At 44.3% G+C, this 19,824-nt stretch overlaps 2 protein-coding genes and 1 long non-coding RNA gene across 3 annotated transcripts; 1 reads left to right on the plus strand and 2 right to left on the minus strand.

Annotated features, from left to right (window-relative positions):
- Positions 1-11,998: 11,998 nt before the first annotated feature.
- On the minus strand, positions 11,999-18,900 carry LOC119131110. Its single transcript, XR_005099589.1, has 3 exons — positions 18,478-18,900; positions 18,088-18,159; positions 11,999-12,151 (listed from the first exon to the last, which is right to left on the minus strand). It is a non-coding gene; the product is annotated as an uncharacterized LOC119131110 (long non-coding RNA).
- LOC119131079 lies at positions 12,433-14,397 on the minus strand. Its single transcript, XM_037265218.1, has 2 exons — positions 13,733-14,397; positions 12,433-13,648 (listed from the first exon to the last, which is right to left on the minus strand). The coding sequence occupies exons 1-2, from the start codon at positions 13,992-13,994 to the stop codon at positions 12,744-12,746; spliced, it is 1,167 nt and encodes a 388-aa protein (XP_037121113.1). The 5' UTR covers positions 13,995-14,397; the 3' UTR covers positions 12,433-12,743.
- Positions 14,954-19,053, plus strand: dipk1b (divergent protein kinase domain 1B). The gene is made up of 5 exons (XM_037265208.1): positions 14,954-15,357; positions 15,834-15,947; positions 16,128-16,235; positions 16,370-16,537; positions 16,728-19,053. The coding sequence occupies exons 1-5, from the start codon at positions 15,292-15,294 to the stop codon at positions 17,538-17,540; spliced, it is 1,269 nt and encodes a 422-aa protein (XP_037121103.1). The 5' UTR covers positions 14,954-15,291; the 3' UTR covers positions 17,541-19,053.
- The last annotated feature ends 771 nt before the right edge of the window (positions 19,054-19,824 follow it).

The following is a 19,824-nucleotide window of genomic DNA, read 5'->3' on the forward strand; positions in this document are numbered from 1 at the left end:
TTAACGTTAAAAAGAATGACTTGGGCATGGAATAATAAATGAAATCCATTTAGCAAGCTAGAATAATGCAGGGTGCCAAAATCGGGCCCCCGGGCCATACGTTTGACACGTGCAGCACGGCAACGAAAATCTATATTAGAGCCGGTTGTATCAATAATGTATCATAAAAGATAATGATACAATACATCACAATATCACCCCCCCGGGATCATCTTATGGACCCTTTAAAATGAAATAAAAATAATGAAAAAAACACCCAAAACTAATGTTGCGCTCTATCCATCTTCTTTATCACCTGGCTGGTGGCTATCCTCTCCTTTCCTTTCTCCCGCCACAATCACCGATCAATCCGCTCACATTCACCGAGTCATGAATTATAAATGTTTTTATTTATTCACCCTCACACCGCTAGCTACAGAGAGAGAGCGAGCGAGCGAAGGTGGGGGGGAAAAAAAAAGATGTTTTATCACGCTCCAAGCACACTCGGCGGGAGAATATTCCGTCCTTGGCCAACAGCTCGTGGAGCGATATGACATTTCTGGGCGGATTACAAAGCCGGGCCGTCACAGCAGATCTCATTTGTTTGTTCCGTGTCACATTTGGGGCGGCGGTGGTGGAAATGGCCGGGACAGAAGAGGATGTGATGCTTTATTGGAAGGCATTTCATCATTTCTTGATGGTCCCCCGAGGCCTCGCGCTGTGCAGTGCTTGCTGAGCTGAAACGGCGTGGATGTTTGAAATTGGCTCAACAGCGCCCCCTGTTTTTGGATGCACTGGATTCACACCTGTGTGTGTCCCCCAAAAAATCCCAATCTATCAAGTTACTATCCACATAATGACCACAGTCACTGTCCAATCGCGAGGCTCCATCGCCAACGACTGGCTTGGCATGTGCACAACAGGTGTCCTCCTTCCATCTGCGTATTTACTTTGCGTGGCGTTGCGAGTCACGACAGAACAATCGAGGCGTCCTTTTTGCGGTCTCTGTGAATGATTCGCTCCCGACGTGAGGAAGTCTATTTTGAGAGAAGACACGGGTGGAGGAGGAGGCGAAGCTGAGATTCCTCAGCCAGTTATTGAATAATTTACACAGGCTGCCAGTGTACTCATTAGGACTCTACTGTAGCAAGCGGAGTCGGGGTGAGGGGGAGAAGCGGGCGAGAGGCTGTCAAATGGCGAGGGATGAGGCAAAGAGGCTTGGAAGCGGGGTGCAAACGCTGAGCGGCGAGGGGCGGTGGGGGTTGGCCAATACAAGGCGAGAAGAAGTATCATGGGAGGAGGAGGAGGAGGGGAAAAAATTGTTTCGGTCGGTGCTGTGATTAAAAGATTTATGGAAGCTCCAGTATGCGAGCATGCGCTGGGTTGCCACTCTTCCCTTTGTCTTCTTTCAACTGGGTTGCGGCGGCGGGCCGAGGGAGCCGGCTAAAGCCTCCATTGATCGCGCAAACGAGGTGCGGCTCGCTCTTTGAAATACCCCCACTGTGACGGCGAGGAAGGGGTGAGGTGGATTGGAAGGTATCGGAAGGATATGATGGGGGTACGGGACATAGACAGTCTAGATGCGAGCCTTTTATAAACATTGGCCAGCAAAACGTGCATGAAGACAATCAGGCTGGTATTGTTCTTCCCGACCGAATTTTGTTTTATGAGACACCCTGTGATCAGTGTTTGATCGGCCGCCATGTTGAAAGGTCACATCAGACGAGGAGAACGACTCCTGTTCATTTTCGCCCGGCTACGTGAAAGGGGTTGTTTACACATCAAGTGAGCTCCTTAAGAGGATTTTGCAAAACTCCCGCTCACCTGGCTTTCGCGCCGATATTGTCTCTCCATCCACAAATTCGGCGAGCATGCTCCGACTGTGACAATCACCAGCAACAGCGTTTCCATCCCTCTCCCCTCCTTCTCAGCGGTGAATATTTCATGAGCGGCGCACGGCAGATGTTTCTCGTAAAACACATCAATATTTACTTTTGGTCGCCGCACTTCATGTTTTAGTATTCAGGTGACACAGCGGGAGATTGGCGGCGGGTGGCCTAACGGCAGCTACGCTGCTTTTGTCTGCTTCAAGAAGGCTAGAGACGCGTCGTGAATGACAATCGGCTGGCTAATAACTTAGCGCTAGTTTTAATTTTGTTTTTCAACATGCATCCAAGCCAAGCTATACACAAACATTTCAACATGCTAGCCTCGTTATTTTAGCTATCTTAACTCATTCGCATTTTTATTATCAAGCTATCAGCATTTTTTTTAAATGATTTTTATTGTCAAATGGGCGAACACAGCTAAAAAACAAACACGTTTTTGAAGGCATCAAAATGGAGCATTATGTGTAGCTAAAGTTGTGATTTATCTTATTTCCAAGGGCAGAAGAGAATGGGGCGTGCGCTATTCCTGCATGTTATTGCAACTGTAGTTGCCACACTTGTTTTGGAATCAACAGAATTTGGTGTGGGGGGAGATGAATCCCAACATAATCTGGATTAGCCGGCCTTTTTTGGCCGCCGCCAATTCCCTGGAGAGCGGAAAAAAGGGAAACTAAAATGCCTTGTGGCGGTGATATTTTTCCCGCTCGCAAGATGACAAATGGAAACGGCGTGAGGGCCTTCTCCCCGAAGAGCCTCCATTAGTGATCACTTAAGGGGCTGCGGTCCATTATGAAGCTGTTGGCAGGGAGGGGCGAGGGGGTGCTCTCTTTGGACTCGCAAATGCTGCGGATTAGCTCCAGCCAATTGTGGGTGGAATCCAAAATCAACATTCTCTTGGTCGTGTTTACAAATCTATATCTCTCGAGCTATCTGAAAACGGCTTTGGATCTTCCCCAACCCAGCTAACGATGTCACGGCCTTACATTGTTTATTATCATTTTGTCATGGCTTTTTAATGAATTTTTCTCCCGACGCCAAACATGAAAATCGAACGCGTTTCATCGAGCCGTTTCCTCGCAGGAGGGATTAGCGGACGGGATCCTCGGCGCCAAACAAGAAAATGTCACGATGCAACTCGTGGGCAAGAAAATATTGAGCAAGGATCAGTTTGATTGCATTTGACAAGAAAAAGCAGCCTGGCCTCATTGACCACATCGATTTACGTGACGGCCGGGCTCGCAACCTTAATCAGCGCTAACCTTTAACGCTGACAGATAAACCCCAACACGGCGCAAGAAACTTGTTAGCTTTGCATTGCGAGTGACAAGCTCGGGCTGCTAACAGGTTGATCAACGGCTGGCTAGCGGCTAATGCAACTTTTTTTTTTTTTTTTTAATCACCCTGACCGACATCTTTGAAATAATCAATGTTGCTCGGAAAAAGCCAACTTTCCACGTTTGCGTGCACAGGACCCTCATGATCCAGAGGGGGCCCCCTTTCTCTCTGGGCTCCAACGTGGCACTAATTGGCACCGAGTCTGACAGCTATCCAGCCATCCAGCCAAATTCTTAATGACACGCCTCACAAGCCTGGTGGAGGCACGGATGAAAATACATTTTCTTTGGTCTTCCCCTTACACTCCTTGCACACATGCTGAGCTACTCCAGCGTTTGCTCCAAATTCTAAATACTAGCAATTTATAAAACATAAAACACATTGAACTAACCTGTGGTTAATGATTGATCTCATTTTATTCAGAGGATAAAGAATATATGCCTTTGCTCAAACAAAGTTTGCTTCATTAACCTGGCTAAGAAAATTCACTTTGTGTGCCATCTTGGCTAGGACTTGATGAAAGAGGAGATGTATCGCAATGGATCAATTCCTCAATAGATAACTCAAATGAAATGACAACAAATTAGAGGAGATGAAATTTAAAAAGTCAACAAATGCACCGACCGATCTTTGTCAATTGGATGTCTCGTCCATTCAGGACAAGGACACAAATGATCGATTTTCATCTCACTCGAATCATTTTGATTCCAAATGACTCACAGACGAATCTGCTGAGTTTGCGCTATAATCGACCTAGTCACAGTTACTGAATACATTGGACATGTCTTTGTTTCCCGTTACCCCAAGACGGCACCGGCTCTTTGAAGAATATGTTGGGCTCCCAATAGTGACATTTTTACCGGTGTGTCCAAATATTGCTTTTTGGTGTGTGTGATGTAAGAAAATACTTAAGATGTCAAAAGTGATTAACGGCTAAAAAGAGACGCCGCGGAGAAAATGATCTGTTTCTGTTTGTGCTGCTGTACACAAAGGCCCCAGTGGAGCAGCTGTCCGGGTCGGACTTTCTCAACTGATCGATATTCAATCTGTCAGAGCGCCAGATGCGGAACTCTGCGCGACGACGACGCTAGATATTAAAATTCGACGCTTATTTTGAACGAGGCTTGGAATTCAAGAAGGGATGACTGCATTACTTGCACCAAATCATCTTTCTCGAACCAATTTAGTTAAATCGGATCGGTGGTTGGAAATCACTGCGCAATTGCGTCAAAACATTTTGGACACCTTCCTCCGCCTTGTCTGGAATGAAAGGTTCTCGAGGGATTTGTTCTTGTCTTAAAAGGTCAGTGTCCTTCATCAAAGTGGTGTGAAGATGATACTTCATTTTGACTCCACTCGGTCGGGCTTAGATTTATAAAAGGTCACGCTCAGCCCCCGCCGGGAAACATCACCTCGTTGGAAAAGTCGAGTACCTGACATTGGAGACCGTGTGGTCGCGTAAAGTTGTTCACTGGACGCTGAAGCATTTCATTTTTTTTTTTTTGCTGTGGTGAAAAGCCAACACGAATGTCACACGCAGCTAGCTTTGTTAGCACGTAAGTAGTGTAATGTTAGCATTCTGGTTGCTTGAATGAGTTTGTCACGACTGAAAAAATCTATTTAGTGTCTGAACCCAAAGGAAAAAAATACTAAAACGCATTTGATCTCGTTATCGGTACTGGTATCGGTGATACTTACTCTATCGATATTTTATCACCTCTATTGGTATCCGTCGCACCGAATCTCGCCGCATCGTACGACGGTTTCAGGAGGTCTCATAAATCTACTCCTGGATTGCCGTCAAGTCGAGAGACACAGGGAGGAATGTGACCGCCATCAATCCTTGGCCGCTCAGAAGATGAATGAGTGTCGTTTAAGATTCTTTTCTTCCCATTGGTCCAGAGAAAAAAAAGAAGTGCTGATCTGCCAAAACGTAATAGGCAGTAAATCTATTGTATCGCATTTCACTTTTTGTGTGGGGATAAGTGGATAAAAAGATGACAAATGTGTCACTGGTACTGCACGACGCGCAACTTCTGACTGAAGATCCTTCACGGATGTTAGAGGACGAGCCACGTCATACGTCACGCCATTTTGTCTCTCGTCTGGCTGATTACAGGATCCCGGATCCGAATGAAATCATATTTCATTTTAATGAGAGATTAAGACTTTGCAGTGGAAGTTATGATAATATTATGCGCTCACATCCTCACACATGAAGACTTTCAGGGTTTTTTTTGTGTTCGACAAAGATTACGATTACCCGTGGATCTTGGAGATGACCTTTGAACAGATCATCAGGAATTTTGCGGGACTCGGAAATGGTCAACAAGACCCTAACGTGGACACTTCAAAACAAAATGGCAGACTTCCTGTGTCTTTTCCAACATTACTTCTTGCGAATTTTGTGTACCAAAGATAAACTGTCATCAGGGACCAACTGATTTTCATTTTTTCATGATATTTTAGAATTTAGCATCACCCGTCTGTGAGGCAAATTTGAACAAGTTAGATTGAGAACCAACATGCCAAAGCTAGGGACCACCGCCGCGGATTTAATTATTGCCGCATCCTGGATTGGAAATCACCCGCTAGCTCAGCACATTCGTGATGTTTTCGCTCCTGGCGGAGCGACGGATGAAGATGCCTTGCGTGCAAAACCAAAACCACAGAAGAAGAAGCGTGCGTGTCCAAAAATAACCTCAGGAATAATTAATGGTGAGAAGGCAAAGTGACCCAGATGTGGAGGAAGCGCATTGTCCGCAAGTGCATCTAAATGGATCCCGAAGAGCTAACCGAGACGGCGTGTGCTAACGCGCGCTAGCCTCATATCTTAATGTCCGTGTCCACTGGGAGCTCATTAGCCGCGGGGTGAGGTACATGAGTTAGCGTGTAATAATGGGAATTAGCCATTAGCCTGTGGCTACGTGTGCAAATGCGCCACTAAAAGCCTCCCAACCGCCACTCTGTAACTGAAACTGTATCCTTATGAATGGAGTACTGTACTGGAAGCAGTGCTAACTAAAGCAATAACTATTTTTAGTGCCAGTGGAAAAGCAATATGCATTACCGTGCCAGGTACTATTTGTAGTACCTGGTGCCAGCTGCTTTTGCCAAAGACGAGCGACTTGGAGTTTGTGTCGTGCCAGGTACTGTTGTGTTTTTGGTCAGTTTGAGGCGTGTCGAGACCAACATGTCACGCAACATGGCATGTGCGTGTGTTTGGTGACGTGGGACGAGGAAAAAAAAAAAGTCAATAAGCAAAGACGGGAGAGGCTTTGGCGATTGGTGCTTAGTGCGCGTGCGTTTAGGCACACACGCTGTGGCGGGCCCATATGGAGCGTGGCGGCCATCTGTCCTCCTCTGGCCCGCCTTCCTTCTGCTCAAGTCAGGCTTCTCGGAAAATGTCCGTTAGTTATACGGGAGGGGGGACTTGTGGTTGACGAACATACGTGTGGACATATATGTCTAAGTGTTAGTATGTCACATATGTCTAAGTGTTAGTACTTTGTATGCTAACGTGTATGTTAGCGGATTAACATGTACATTAGCATGACGATGACATAACATGGATTAGTATGTGAACGTCTGAAACGACACGTACGTACGTGAGGGTTGTCTAACACGATTCTGTCATGTGGGATGAATCACACTGGCACAGCGATGTGGCGTCAGCGTGTTTGGATACGGCGACGAGTCGCTCACCTGACGCAAAAGGTGTCATGCTATTTCCAGACGTGTAGATACGTTACCGAACACGAACTCGTTCACTCCTGTGCATTTGCACTTGGCAGTGAGTGTGAAAAGGAAAATAAAAATGTGTCGCGTTATTTCCGAGCGTCCTCGCCTCCCCGGAGAACGGGAACGTGTAGAAATGACAATCTGGGAAAAAAATCCACAAGAATAACATCATGGATGACATCATCGTCATCTGAAGTGGACAGATGGACGGCATTTTATAATTTGATTTATTTGTTTCATGGAATTATGTTGCTATAATTTTATTATTTCTTTTTGTCGTGCCTTTAAATATTTCCCCATTTTTAACAATTTTTTTGCTGATACTTCATCTAAAAAAATTCTGGAATAACGAAGATTCTATCTACTCTTGTATTCTCATCTGAATGCGGGGTATCGTCACATGTTTTTGACACGTGTCATGGAAAAAAAATAACCCGTGAGCGAGCAAGCAAACAAGCAGACAGGCAGGCCCATTTCCCTCCGCCATCAACGTCTAATAATAAAGTTGTGTTGCAGATGACGCCAGATAAAAGCGGTCCTCCATTTAGCAGCGCCTCAAGGTAACCCTCGCTCTCCCTGTAAAATCATCCCATTCTGAGAGGTCGGCGGTATTTTGCGACAGCGTCCCTCGAGCTCCTCTTAGCTCTCGACAACATCGTTGTCACTAGACAAATTTAGGCAGACAGAACAAAGCTGGAAAAACTTACACTGAATAAATGTAAGCGCTAAAAAGTGTTTGACGTATGTGAATACAATTTTCAACAGTCAAATCGCACGTTATTTAAGGGTGTGCACACTTGTGCAACCACATTATCTCACTTGATTGTAATGGTGGAGCAAGTGTGGAAACAATCTATAACATTTGAACCGGGGTGTGTAGACTTTTTAGACTGTCTCTGGTTGGTTTTTATGAAAGACTTTGCAAAACTTTTTTTATTGCTTCTGCAAAAAGACGGAATCGCGACCTTTTGGCACTGTCGACGTCGATACAAAATCTATTTTCTTCAACGTATTTTCTTCGTTCGCCGGTGTTCGCTGTGAAAAAGCGATTAAGATGGATGTTGGCGGCGCGCGAGAAGGCGAATTAGTGCCTTACGACAATGAAGAAATAAATCTGGGTCACAATCCCGCCTGCCTCCTTTTTTCCTTCTTCAGGAGAGACTTCACAAGGGTTTTTCTTTTTTTGGCTTCTTCGTCTCTTGTTGCTACTGCTGGAGACGTGAAAATGGGACAACTCCGAAGAGATAATGAGCTTTGAGAGTGTGCACGCACACGGGTTTGTAAACCTCATCTATGAAAGTACTTATAATGGATACTGAATTTACAAAAAATACATATTTTTCTTTCTAAAAAAAAAAAGGGTAAAAATATATTTTTGACACCCCACAGTGCTAGCTGTTGGCTAGCTAGGTTAACGGAATTTAAGATTTAAAAAACAAAAAGTTATATTTTATCACAAAAAAGTTTTTTTATATAATTTTATTGAGTTGTTTTTGATCAGTTGAATAACATTTTGGAGTTAAATTTCGATCACATTTAACTATTTTAGCAAGTCCTATCTAGGCCTTGTGCATGATTGTTCTTTTTGTTGTTGCGCTTCTAAAAGTTTTACCTGTTCGCTAAGAGAGTTTATGTCTTGGCAGCGTCATGATCTTTGTTATGCTCGTCCAGTTCAGTTTTATTTTTAGCTTTGGCGCCACGACGGTTGGCCGGTAACTCCACTCACACTCACTCGGATGCCAGCGAGAAGAAACGACCTGAAACCATTTTGGTTTTTTAATCAGGCCGCTATCGACGCCTTACGAGCACATTTGCAGTCGCTCTCATTGAAAAGTGGTTTAATTGCCTTTGAAGATAAACAGTTGTGGTATGGTCATAAAAAAATAATAAAGTGCACGTGTGGCTCCAAGCTTTGCTGAGGAAATTGTCTGGCCATGCTCTCTTCCTGATCAACAAACTCCGTCGCAGCTTGTCTACTATTTGCATAAGCTCTGAATAATACATTACTGTTTTTATGACCGCAGATTGCTGTTGCTCACGAGCGTCGACAGCACAGGGGCTGCGAAAACGTGTAACTATGTTTTAATAAAGAGACCGAACGGTCTAAAATCAATTATTTTGGGTTCCAGAGAATATCAATTGCGCCGACTGTGGTAACAAGCTGACATTGACATTTTCTTTTGCTAAAAAAAAAACCTGGGGGGACAACAATAATAATCGTTTTAATTATAAATTGATTAAGATAACGATACATTGTATTCCATTATGTTAAAGACGAAATAATAAAGTGAAAATGTGAAACTGAGTGTGTAAAATAGTAAAACAAATCCTATATTTAGCTAGATTGCTAGCTATTGAGACACCTCGCTAGCTAGTTAGCTAGGTACATTATGTATGGTATACCTTGTTACTTTCCACCACTGGCGACAGCTAAATTGGCAGCCCCACCTCCGTTTTGGCCTGTGCTAAGCCGACACGTAGGCAAAGATCAAACTCGACATAAACTGCTGCTGGTTAGCGCAAAAGCAAAGCGACGTGAGCAGAGGCTGCATTCGTAGCATCCATAATTTAGCCTGCGGTGACGTTGAAGACGCACGGAATCACCCGGCCTTGTCGTGCCTCTCGTCGCATTTAGTTTACTTTGCCATGTGAGACAAAATGTCAGCAGAGTCCACCGACGCTGACACGGCTGCTAACACGGAAAAGCTCTTTTACAAAAGCGGAGTCGGTCTTGCTTACTTTGTGATTTAGTCACAAGATATACATATCTAAAAGGATTAGGGTCATAAAGGAATTGAAATGGTCTTCGATGTTTACAAAAACATGCCAGCTAGTCGAGGTCTTTTTTTCCCCCTCGCCTACAAATTTGTTATCCAATTCTCTGGGGATTTAAAAGGACACCTGAGCTTGTTCCCCAAGTCCCAATTCATCTTGTCAGATGTGATGAAAAAAAAAGGCCACTGGATCACTGCCAGACTTTTTTGTCCCCAATGACCGAGCCCAAAACACCACCGAGGCGGCTATGGACCTCCCGAGAGATGAAGATTTGACTCTCCCAAAATCCCATCGGGATGACCCCCTGATGGATGTTGATGTCGTTAGCTTGGCAAGCTAGCTCCCAGAAGCAGCCGAAAGAATATTTTTTATTTGGTCAACCGGCGCAAAACACCTATTTTAAATTTTTTTATTCCACACTAGCCGTAAAAAAAAAAAGATAAAAAGTAGAACTGAGAACCTTTAGGCACTACAGTTTTGTCTCCTAGCAACCAGGAATAAGTGGGGGTAGGCAGTGCAGAAACATTCTGCTAAATTACTATTCAACCATTCCAAGGTGTATTTTTATCATACAAGGAAAAAAAAGACAATTTGTTACGTTTTGAAGGATCGAAGCTGGGCTCTAAATAGATGCATCCTCTCAAAAAAAGGTCGAAGCAACCTGGAGCTGAACTCTCACTAGTAATATTCCCGGCCGTTGTGGCAGCTGGATTGATTTTGTTTTTATTTTGCTGTGGGGCTACAGGCAAACTTTTCACAGCCTTATTTTTGTGTTTTCCCTCCAAAAAAAGTGAGGCACTGCCCTTCCTTTTTTGTGTTGTTTTGTTGTTGAGATGCTGGAGGCAATGTGGAGGATGCAGTGAGAATGGCGAGAAAGAACATCGGCATCATACTTACTTTATTGATCCGATTATCATTACGATTACGGTGCGAATCTCTCCATCGCAATACAAAGAGAATTTCAAACGACGGCAAATATACGTATGTTGCGCTCCCATGACAATACAACCCCGATTCAGTCTAACTCAGTTATGATTCACGCCAACAACGATACGACTCATTACGATTCTGATACGATTCGCTTCAATGGCGACATGATTCATTCCGACGCCGATATGATTCGCTCAATTAAGATATATGCTCATCGTGCAAAATAGCGCTTGACATATTTTGCATATTCATTTGCATCGTTACGGCTGCTTCATTATTCCCTTGCATAAATCTTTTTTTTCTCCAGATTTAGGCCTCTGCACATTTCCCTTGATGCAGCATACACACACACGTACAACGCCAGCAGCGCCTGCTGTTACATGCATATTTTATGGACAACCTTTCACTCCAATTTCCACCGCACAGTCTGCAGGGGGCATCCAGGTCAAAAAGTCACCAGAACTCAGTGGATAAACGAAAACCTCAACAACAACTCCGCTCATGCATTTCCTCAAATAAACTCCTCAAGTAGAAACTTTCATTTTCCCCTCAATGACTCCGATGCATGGCAAGGTCTACGGGGAGCCCATAATGACACCGAGGTCTCATGTGGATGAAGGCGCCTGACTATTGGACAATTTTCAGAGTCGTTATTTGGAACATATCCTCCATCATTCGATAATATTGTCGATTGTTATCACATTTTTGTACTTTCTCAAATAACCTAACTTGCCATTGGAGAGCACCAAATCCCCATAGCAGCCATAGGATGCCACAAGATGGCGCTGATTATATATTTTTTAAGGGTGTGCATCAATGTAAATAAGTATTTTTTGCTGACTGTTAAGAAGATTATTTTTTGTATAAAATAAACATGATCTACATATTTAGTCTCGTCCATTAGAGTGATCAAGTGTGTGTGTGTGGGGTATTCAAAATACTAAACAGATGCAGTGGTGAGTGGTAGCTTTTAAAATTCATGCTGGTGAACTCCAGGCTAAAATACAAAAGTGCTTCATTTGCAAACATTAAGCATGAACCAGATGGAAAACAAAATCGATATCACTGAGTATCAAGGCTTAGGCCTCAGGGCTTAAATGAGTTGCTATCGTGAATTTGCTACATTTTGCATTCTTGAAATTATCCGTTGATTATTCATAAACGAGTCATATGTTAGGTGTAATTAGGAATCGTGTTGAATCAAGTGTCCCTAAAAAAACACATTTAAAATAACCCAGCGGATCTCTGCTGCCCTCTGCAGGCCAAATATATACCGTTTAGGTCTTTCTTTACATGTGGGTCAAATGTCACCCTGTTTCACTGAGATGTTTCACTTAACAATTGTAAAATGAAAAAGGTTTGTAATTACCAGGTGGGGCCAGATCCTTCTTTCATCCAAGTTCCGATGCATTGATATGCATTTTTGGGTTTTGGAGGTCGGTCGAGTAGAGCCAGACAAATGGCAAAAACTGAGGTACGAACATTGGGTCAGTACCGTCACTCTGGGTGAGAAGATTCAAAAAAGAACAAGTGTGAAAGGCTTGCTTAGGTAGATACAAGCAGGTACTTTGCCGGTCTTGCGTGGAAACAAAAACCAGTAAAAAGTACCTGTGAGCTACTTTGGGACTCTAAGGACCTATGTTCAGTCAGAAAACTGTGGACAGATGTGAGTTTGATGAGTTATTACAATTTACACCGTCATGAAATGCATTCCCGGGTTTTGGAGTACCAAACAAACGGGCAGAAATGATGGCATCCACTTTGGGTAAAACTCGACAGCAACAACAAACAAGTCAAAAAGCACTTTATTGAAACAAAGTACTTTACAGAGCACGTTGGTGGCTGTCGAGTGACTCGCCAGTCTCGCTTGTAAACAAAACAGCTGCTAGCTAGTTTCGGACGCAACCTGGTTCATGTTAGCGGTGGGCCTCAGGACATTTTCGACACTTGGTGCCACTGACACAATTTCGGTTTTGCCTCCAGACCAAACAATAGTGCTGACTAAACCCAGTCCCAACCCAAGTATTGATCTTGTACACCTTATTTGGTAGCACATTTCTTTTAGCGATACATGGTACTGTTGTGTATTTTATCTCATGGCATTTCATAGAGATAAGTTGTACCATTATTGTAGACCTTGTCAGGCGGACCCTGATCCGTAAAGGATAGGTCAGTATCATTAGCCTCAATAATAACGTTGTTAGAAAAGAGGTAGGACCAAAAGTGTCCGCTGTGACGGTCCACGCCATCATGGCAGATGACAGAGGCCAGGCGGTACGTTTGCTTGGTCTTCTCGTTCACGTTCATCTCTAGCAGCTCCGGCGAGTAGACGTGGTCGTGACTCACGTAGCCGTCGCCGACGATCCGGTTGACGAAAAAGGTCAAAATGTCCGAATGGGGCCAGAACTGCTTTTGCATCGTTTTGTGCCCGCACGCTTTGCACCGGCTCCGTCGCCCGCTCGTGGCGCGCTTCATCAAAGACAGCAACGTCTCGCCATTGCGCGGTCTGGGCAACGTGACGATGTTGCCCAAGTTGGCGATGGACGAGGTGGTGTGGTGGCAATGCGGACACCAGCTGACGTTGCGCACCTTGATACTTGTGCGGATCCCACACTGGTCGAACCACGACAACAGCGGCACCAACAGATCCACGGAATCGTTGTTCTCGTACAACAAGAGCGCCGGGACGCAGTCGCAGAGCTCGGCCAGCGCCACGCAGAGCTCCGCCGCCGTGAAGCTCACGCCCGGCTTCTCCAGGGCACTCAGATAGAGGCAAGCAAACGCCGGCATGTTCGCGAGTAACTTCACAAACTGAAGGATACGATTAGGTAGCTTTTTCCGCACCACGTTGAGGTTTAGCGTAGCTTGCAGCGTGGAGTTCATCCAGCAGTTGTTGTAGTAGTTTGCGAAGCGGCATATCTTCTTGAGCGGGCTCTTTTTCTGCCGCGCCGTCCTTTCCATGGGCTCGTCCTCCCACGGGATCAGCCGTCCCGCTCGAACTGTTGGGTTTGGTAAAACGGCGGCACGTTTTAGAACAGCCCAGGGTTTAACCTTTGCGGGTGTGGTGGGTGTGGTTTTCGTACCAGAAGGTGGACCCCCCACGACAGTCCTCAGGGTTTTTGTGGCCACGGCTCCCAGGGCAAAACCCAAGAAAAGAAGCGGCATCTTGCTCGGGAAAAAGAAACCATATACTACCAAACAAACCCAGGAGTCACCAGGGGCATTGATCCGGCTTTGTGACATCACAGGACTGCGGTCATTTTTCTGTTGTCTGACATCAGAGGCTCTGTGACACAGCCAGCTCAAAAAAGACCAAGCCCCCTTTGGGGTCCACCACTTCACCATGATAGCATAATTAATCCTTGTACAGTTCCAGGTTTACCATGAGCAAATTTCCACAGCAAGACTTACAAAAGTCATACTGGTAAAACCAGCGACAAGTACGCAGAGGGAAATTCTGAAAATGCCTCAGAAAGCACAAAACGTTTGAACTCTCATTGAGTGGCCCAGACTTCAACATAGTAGGAAGCGTAACTGAAATAGTTTTCTCTCACTATTCAAGGACACTGCTTGCCCTGCTGGGACTGGCAAAATCTCACAATTGGCGCCACCTCAAAAGGCTTGAGCATTGGGGAAACAAAGCAATGGAAAAAAATATATGTTTCATGCAATGTATGAGTTTATAAGAACCACTCATGTAAAGGGGATACAATAATTTCAAGTATAAGTATATACACCTTGCATTTAAACCAAATTACAGTAATCCCTCGTTAATCGCGAATAATTGGTTCCAAAAAACACCCGCGATAAGTGAAATCCGCGAAGTACAGTCACCAACAAGAAGTACTGGGCAGGCTAACGAGTTAGCGGTTAAGATGCTAATTCGCGATCGTGCTAACACGCGAAAACGGACTTCTAAAGGACTGTAAATGAACATTTGGAGCAATACTACATTGTCCTAAAGGTTAGACACACGTTTCCTCAATTTAGAAGTTTTATTTTGACTTTTGAATACTTTCTTAATTTGGAAAACACATCATGTAGTGAAGCCACGATAAACGAAACGCGAAGGAGCGAGGGATCACTATAGTACTTGACACTGTATTTTTAATCAGAATGGAAAATAAATACATGGTATTGAATTGTGTTATTCTTATAAAAATTATAAATGCTAAATTAATCAATTATAAAAATCTCTCAGACAGATTTACATTGAATTAGGTTATTAAAACGGGATTTCCTTTGCAATAATAAAATAGAGGCACGTCTCCTTTAAAAGGCCGACTATGGGGGCGGGGGGAGCGGGTTGGGGACTCATCCGGGGAAGGAGGTAGGAAAACGCACCGGCATTTCTATTTTGAAAACGTCTGTACAATGTTTTCCGTCATTTACCCCGTCATCCGTCATGACAACGGCGGAAGTGTGTAACTCAGAGGGAAAGGAAAGGCGCGATTGCTTCTTGTTGCAATGCGCTGCAGCGCTCAAGGTTACGGTGTCGCTGCATGGATAAGATGCAGCGCGGCTTGCTAGACATGCGCCGCCCCCGTTGCGGTGTCGAGGCTGCGTCCGGACAGAGGACGTGATAGTCGGATCGCAAAGAAAGGCGGACGGGACGGGAGGGGCGACCCGGTTCTCAACCAACATGGCCCGAGCTTTGCGGAGGCTCATTCATTTGCTGCTCTTCTGCCCTCTATCGAAAGGCCTGCAGGTACACTTGACCGTGCACCTCATTCAGTATGTACGTGCGCTATCACGTCCGATGAATCGATCAATCCGTCACTGCACCAAAATCACTGCAGCAAGTTTCACTTTTGCATGCCTCAACATCTCTTAGGAATTTAAACATTTATAATCACTAATAGTCACTGTTACAATGTGACATGTAGGCTATAATAAAAAATAATTATAATTGAACGTAAACAAAAATGCATTAAAGTTGCATTTGAGATCAACGCGACATGTAGGCTATGATAAAAAAATAATTATAATTAAAATTGTATTTGAGATCAAAGTTAAAACTATGTCATTCGAAATTTCACGCCTAATATTCATACAAAAACAAATGTAAAATTCAAAATGGCAACAAATTCTGAAAATATAGCAATACGAGAAAGTAAGAACTTAGAATGTGTAGAATATTCTATCTTCTTACAAAACAAATCTCTCTCTCTGCCTTCTGTCAAGGTGAAGTACCTACTCTTGGTTTGGTTGGGCGTTCTGGTGGCCAGTTGGGTGCTCTACATGCAATACGCTTCCTACTCGGAGTTGTGCCGTGGACACGTCTGCCAGGCCGTCATCGTAAGTCCACAATAATACTAACTTGACTAAGTCAGTCGGGAAATCTCCCGAGGGCTGGACTAGCCTGTAAAAATAGATACTAATTCCTTCCACCAGAGACCCAAAACACTTAGGTGGCCATGTCCTCGCTCACCCCGCCTTGTCTGTTTCCCGTGGCTGACTTCCTGTTTCCTGTGTCAGTGTGACCACTACAGCAGAGGCGTCATCTCCGGGTCATCCTGCAAGGCTCTGTGTGAACAGAAAACGCTGACGCTTGGCCACTGCATGTCCACCTCCTCAAAACATCAGGTACCGAAACCCTCCACCATCTACCGGGACAGGCAGAGCTAGTACTCGGGCTCCGTGCTTAAGTAGGAGTACGGGCAGTCATCAAGAAAACATTCCGTGGTTCAGGAAGATATTTGAAATCATCGCCCTTGCAGGTGTACGCTGGACATTGGAAGGAGAGGCCGGTGGTGATCAAGTGCGGTATCGAGGAGTCCGACGGCGGTCCCGATTCAGCGACCCGTCCGAAGAGGAGCCCGTTCGATAAACCCACGCGTGGAACCTCCATGGATGAGTTTAAGGAGATGTTGCACCACTTCCTCAAGGTGGATCGTCGTCCGTCCTGCCCCTGTTACGGCTCTGATGTTTCCTCCGGAGGCGGGAGAACAGCGGAATGAACTTCTGGCGTCAGCCCGTCTTGTTGTTCTTCCGGCTTCTGTGGTTTCATTCTGGCCATCACGGGCAGGGTGTGGTGAGATAACCCGATAGCAGCTAACCCTAAATGATCTTCTGCAGGAAAACTTCGGGGAGCAGCCATCCTTGAGCGCCCTGGTGGACAGAATCATTTCACTGGCGGACATCAACCAGGATGGCAAACTGTCTCTGGCGGAAGCCAAGTCCATCTGGGCCCTCCTCCGTGTCAACGAGTTCCTCCTGATGGTGGCCCTCCAGGAGAAGGAGCACACCCCAAAACTGCTGGGCTTCTGCGGGGACCTCTATGTGACTGAGCCACTGGGCCACACCTCCCTCTACAAGGTGGAGGTGCCGCCCTACCTGCAGGCTCTGGTGCCGGGGGCTCTGGTATCCGGGCTGAACCACTGGCTGGCCCCGGCCTGGCCCCGACGGGCGCGCATCACTATCGGCCTGTTGGAATTTGTGGAGGAGGTCTTCCACGGGCCCTACGGCAGCTTCCTGATCTGTGACGCCAGCCCGCGTCACGTGGGCTACAACGCTAAGTACGACTGCAAGATGGCCGACTTGCGCGCCGTGGCCTCTGAGGCGGCGGTGCGGGCCCACCTGAAGGGACGGCGCTGCGAGACCAACGCCGACTGCACGTACGGCCGCGACTGCACGGCAACCTGCGACCGGCTGGCAAAGCGTTGCAACGCCGAGGTGGTCCAGCCCAACCTGGCCAAGGTATGCGCCCTGCTCCAGGATTTCCTGCTTTACGGGGCGCCGCCTGAACTGCAGGGGGACCTGGAGCGCCAGCTGCGCACCTGCGTCACCCTGACCGGACTGGCAAGCCAGATGGAGGTGCACCATTCGCTGGTCCTCAACAACCTTAAGACCCTGTTGTGGAAGAAAATCTCCAACACGCAGTACTCCTGAACAACAACAATGCGCCCTCTGTTTGCTTGCAATTTGGGATCGTAGTAAACCAAGACTTGATACTTGTATCATCACGTAAGACGGAAGTAACCTGTAAATAGTGTCCAAAGGGAAAGCATCGCAAAACAAAATGGACAAATGCAACTCGCCCACTACCAGCTTTGTATTGTGGAACCTCTAAATCGTTCCAAACTGTTGGTGTGTCAAAGCACGTATTGTAAATGAGAAACATCTCCCAGCATAACAGCACACAAAATTGACAATACTGAAGATATGATAAGCTTGTCGCAATTTACAGCTGAACACAAAGCTATTATTCAGTTGTATGAATGGCTACACAGTTAACACATTTGATTGTTTTAACCCTAACTCACTTATGAGACAATGAATGGAAAAAAAAGAGCTTTTACTTATTTTACATTGTCATATTAACAGTGTTTTTTTATACTAAATTATATTAAAATAATAATAAAATACTAATAACATTAAAATGACATGTCTATTCAGATTAATGTTTTATAATATAATAATATAATAAAAGTATTACCTTTGGAGATGATGATGCTCAAGCTCCTTTGCTCCGGATGAAAAAGCGGACATTGAATATTTAGAGGTTCCACTGCAAAATGAAAAATACATTGAAGAGTGAGCAGAGTTGGTGACAATCAGCTGTGGTTAAAAACTTGACTTGATACTTTTCAGTGTTTATTTTTAATTCCTCTGAGGGCCAACAAACAAACAAACGCTATCCATGTCGGTGTCACTGCATTCATTTTTAAAAAAGTGAAATGATCAAAATATGCTGGAAATTGATTTTGGGATCCGGAAGACTGCCCACACTGTCAATATTTCTTTAACAAGACATTGTTGATACAGATATTTTTGCAGTTTAATTAGCAGTGTTACTTCTGTATTGATTTGATGATGTTGCAATTACCTTTGTCTTTTTCCTGGTATCAATTTGAGCATTCCAAACGGAGTGCAATACAGACAAAGCTGATATATTTGCTGTATTGGTATTCCGTAAAGGACCACATGATGGAGTTGACGTAGGAGATTTCAAAATGATTATTGAACGCTTTAAGAGAAAATAAGTTGACGTCGTAGCATCTGTGAAGATAAAAGACAAAGTGTGGCAAAACAAATGACATACATAAACGTGTGTTTGAATGTGTGGCTCGGTTCCAAACCCAAAGTCCAATGAAAGATGACGTTGAGCAATCGTGAGTCACTTTTTTTTTAATGCTTTTTGCCCCATAAAATGCACACACAAAGGCATTGGAGCCCAAGTTGCGTCTCAATGGGCAGAGTAATAATATAAATTGCTGTGTACTTACTGTCTTCTCTGCTGGGCCCACAACACTGTCAACACAAGAAAACAAATGGTTTGTCTTTTTATTGTTTGTATGTAAAAATGGTTTGATTTCACATATGTTTTACTTTTATTAAGGGTAAAAAGTAATTTACAATGTTGCTGTCATTAAAGGTCAATTAAATATATTATTACTTTTGATTATAGTACCCTCTCATTACTAATTAAATCGATTGAGGTTTTTTTTTATATTTAAAAAGGGCATTAGATGTTAATATGAATAACGATCCCTAGCTAATTAAATCTATACTGTTTTTATAATTGGCAATTCATATTTCAAGGTGCTGTTTTATTGTGAATATTTTTATATTTGTCATCAAAACTTGGGATCATAAGCTTCCCTTTGTTGTATTATCGACTTGTATTTATTAAATAGGATTTGAATTTTAGTTATAATCCGTACTACTACAACTACTTGCGTTCGACTTGAACGACCTGACAAACTATTTAAACTGGACTGTATTTCCAACAGTTACATACTTATAAGTCAAAAAATCACATATTGGTACAAAAAGACAACACTCCAAAAAAATAGTTTATATTTTAACTGGACAATGATGCTACTTTAGCACGAGCCTCATTAGCTCGAGAGATCAAAGAAAACATTACAAACTTGTATCAATACGTGTACACAAATGTAAGATAAACATTTCTGGATACCTATGGAGAAGTTTTTAAGAGAAAAGCGTACAGGAAAAAGTGATATTTGATATATTTTGAGGAATTCATTGCGACGTCTACCCACCTGTTGGTCGGCATCCCTTGATGAGTTGTGATTGACAAGAGGAACGCGTGAAAAAACCCGCCTGCAACTACGGCAGCTCGGAGTGACCAAAGTTTCCGTAGTTTGCTTTTCAATAAAGGCAGGATTTCACTGCGTAAAAGGTGAATTGTCATGTGATTATTACAAAA

The sequence above is a fragment of the Syngnathus acus genome, chromosome 12 (assembly GCF_901709675.1).
Source record: "Syngnathus acus chromosome 12, fSynAcu1.2, whole genome shotgun sequence".
Lineage (NCBI taxonomy): Eukaryota > Metazoa > Chordata > Actinopteri > Syngnathiformes > Syngnathidae > Syngnathus > Syngnathus acus.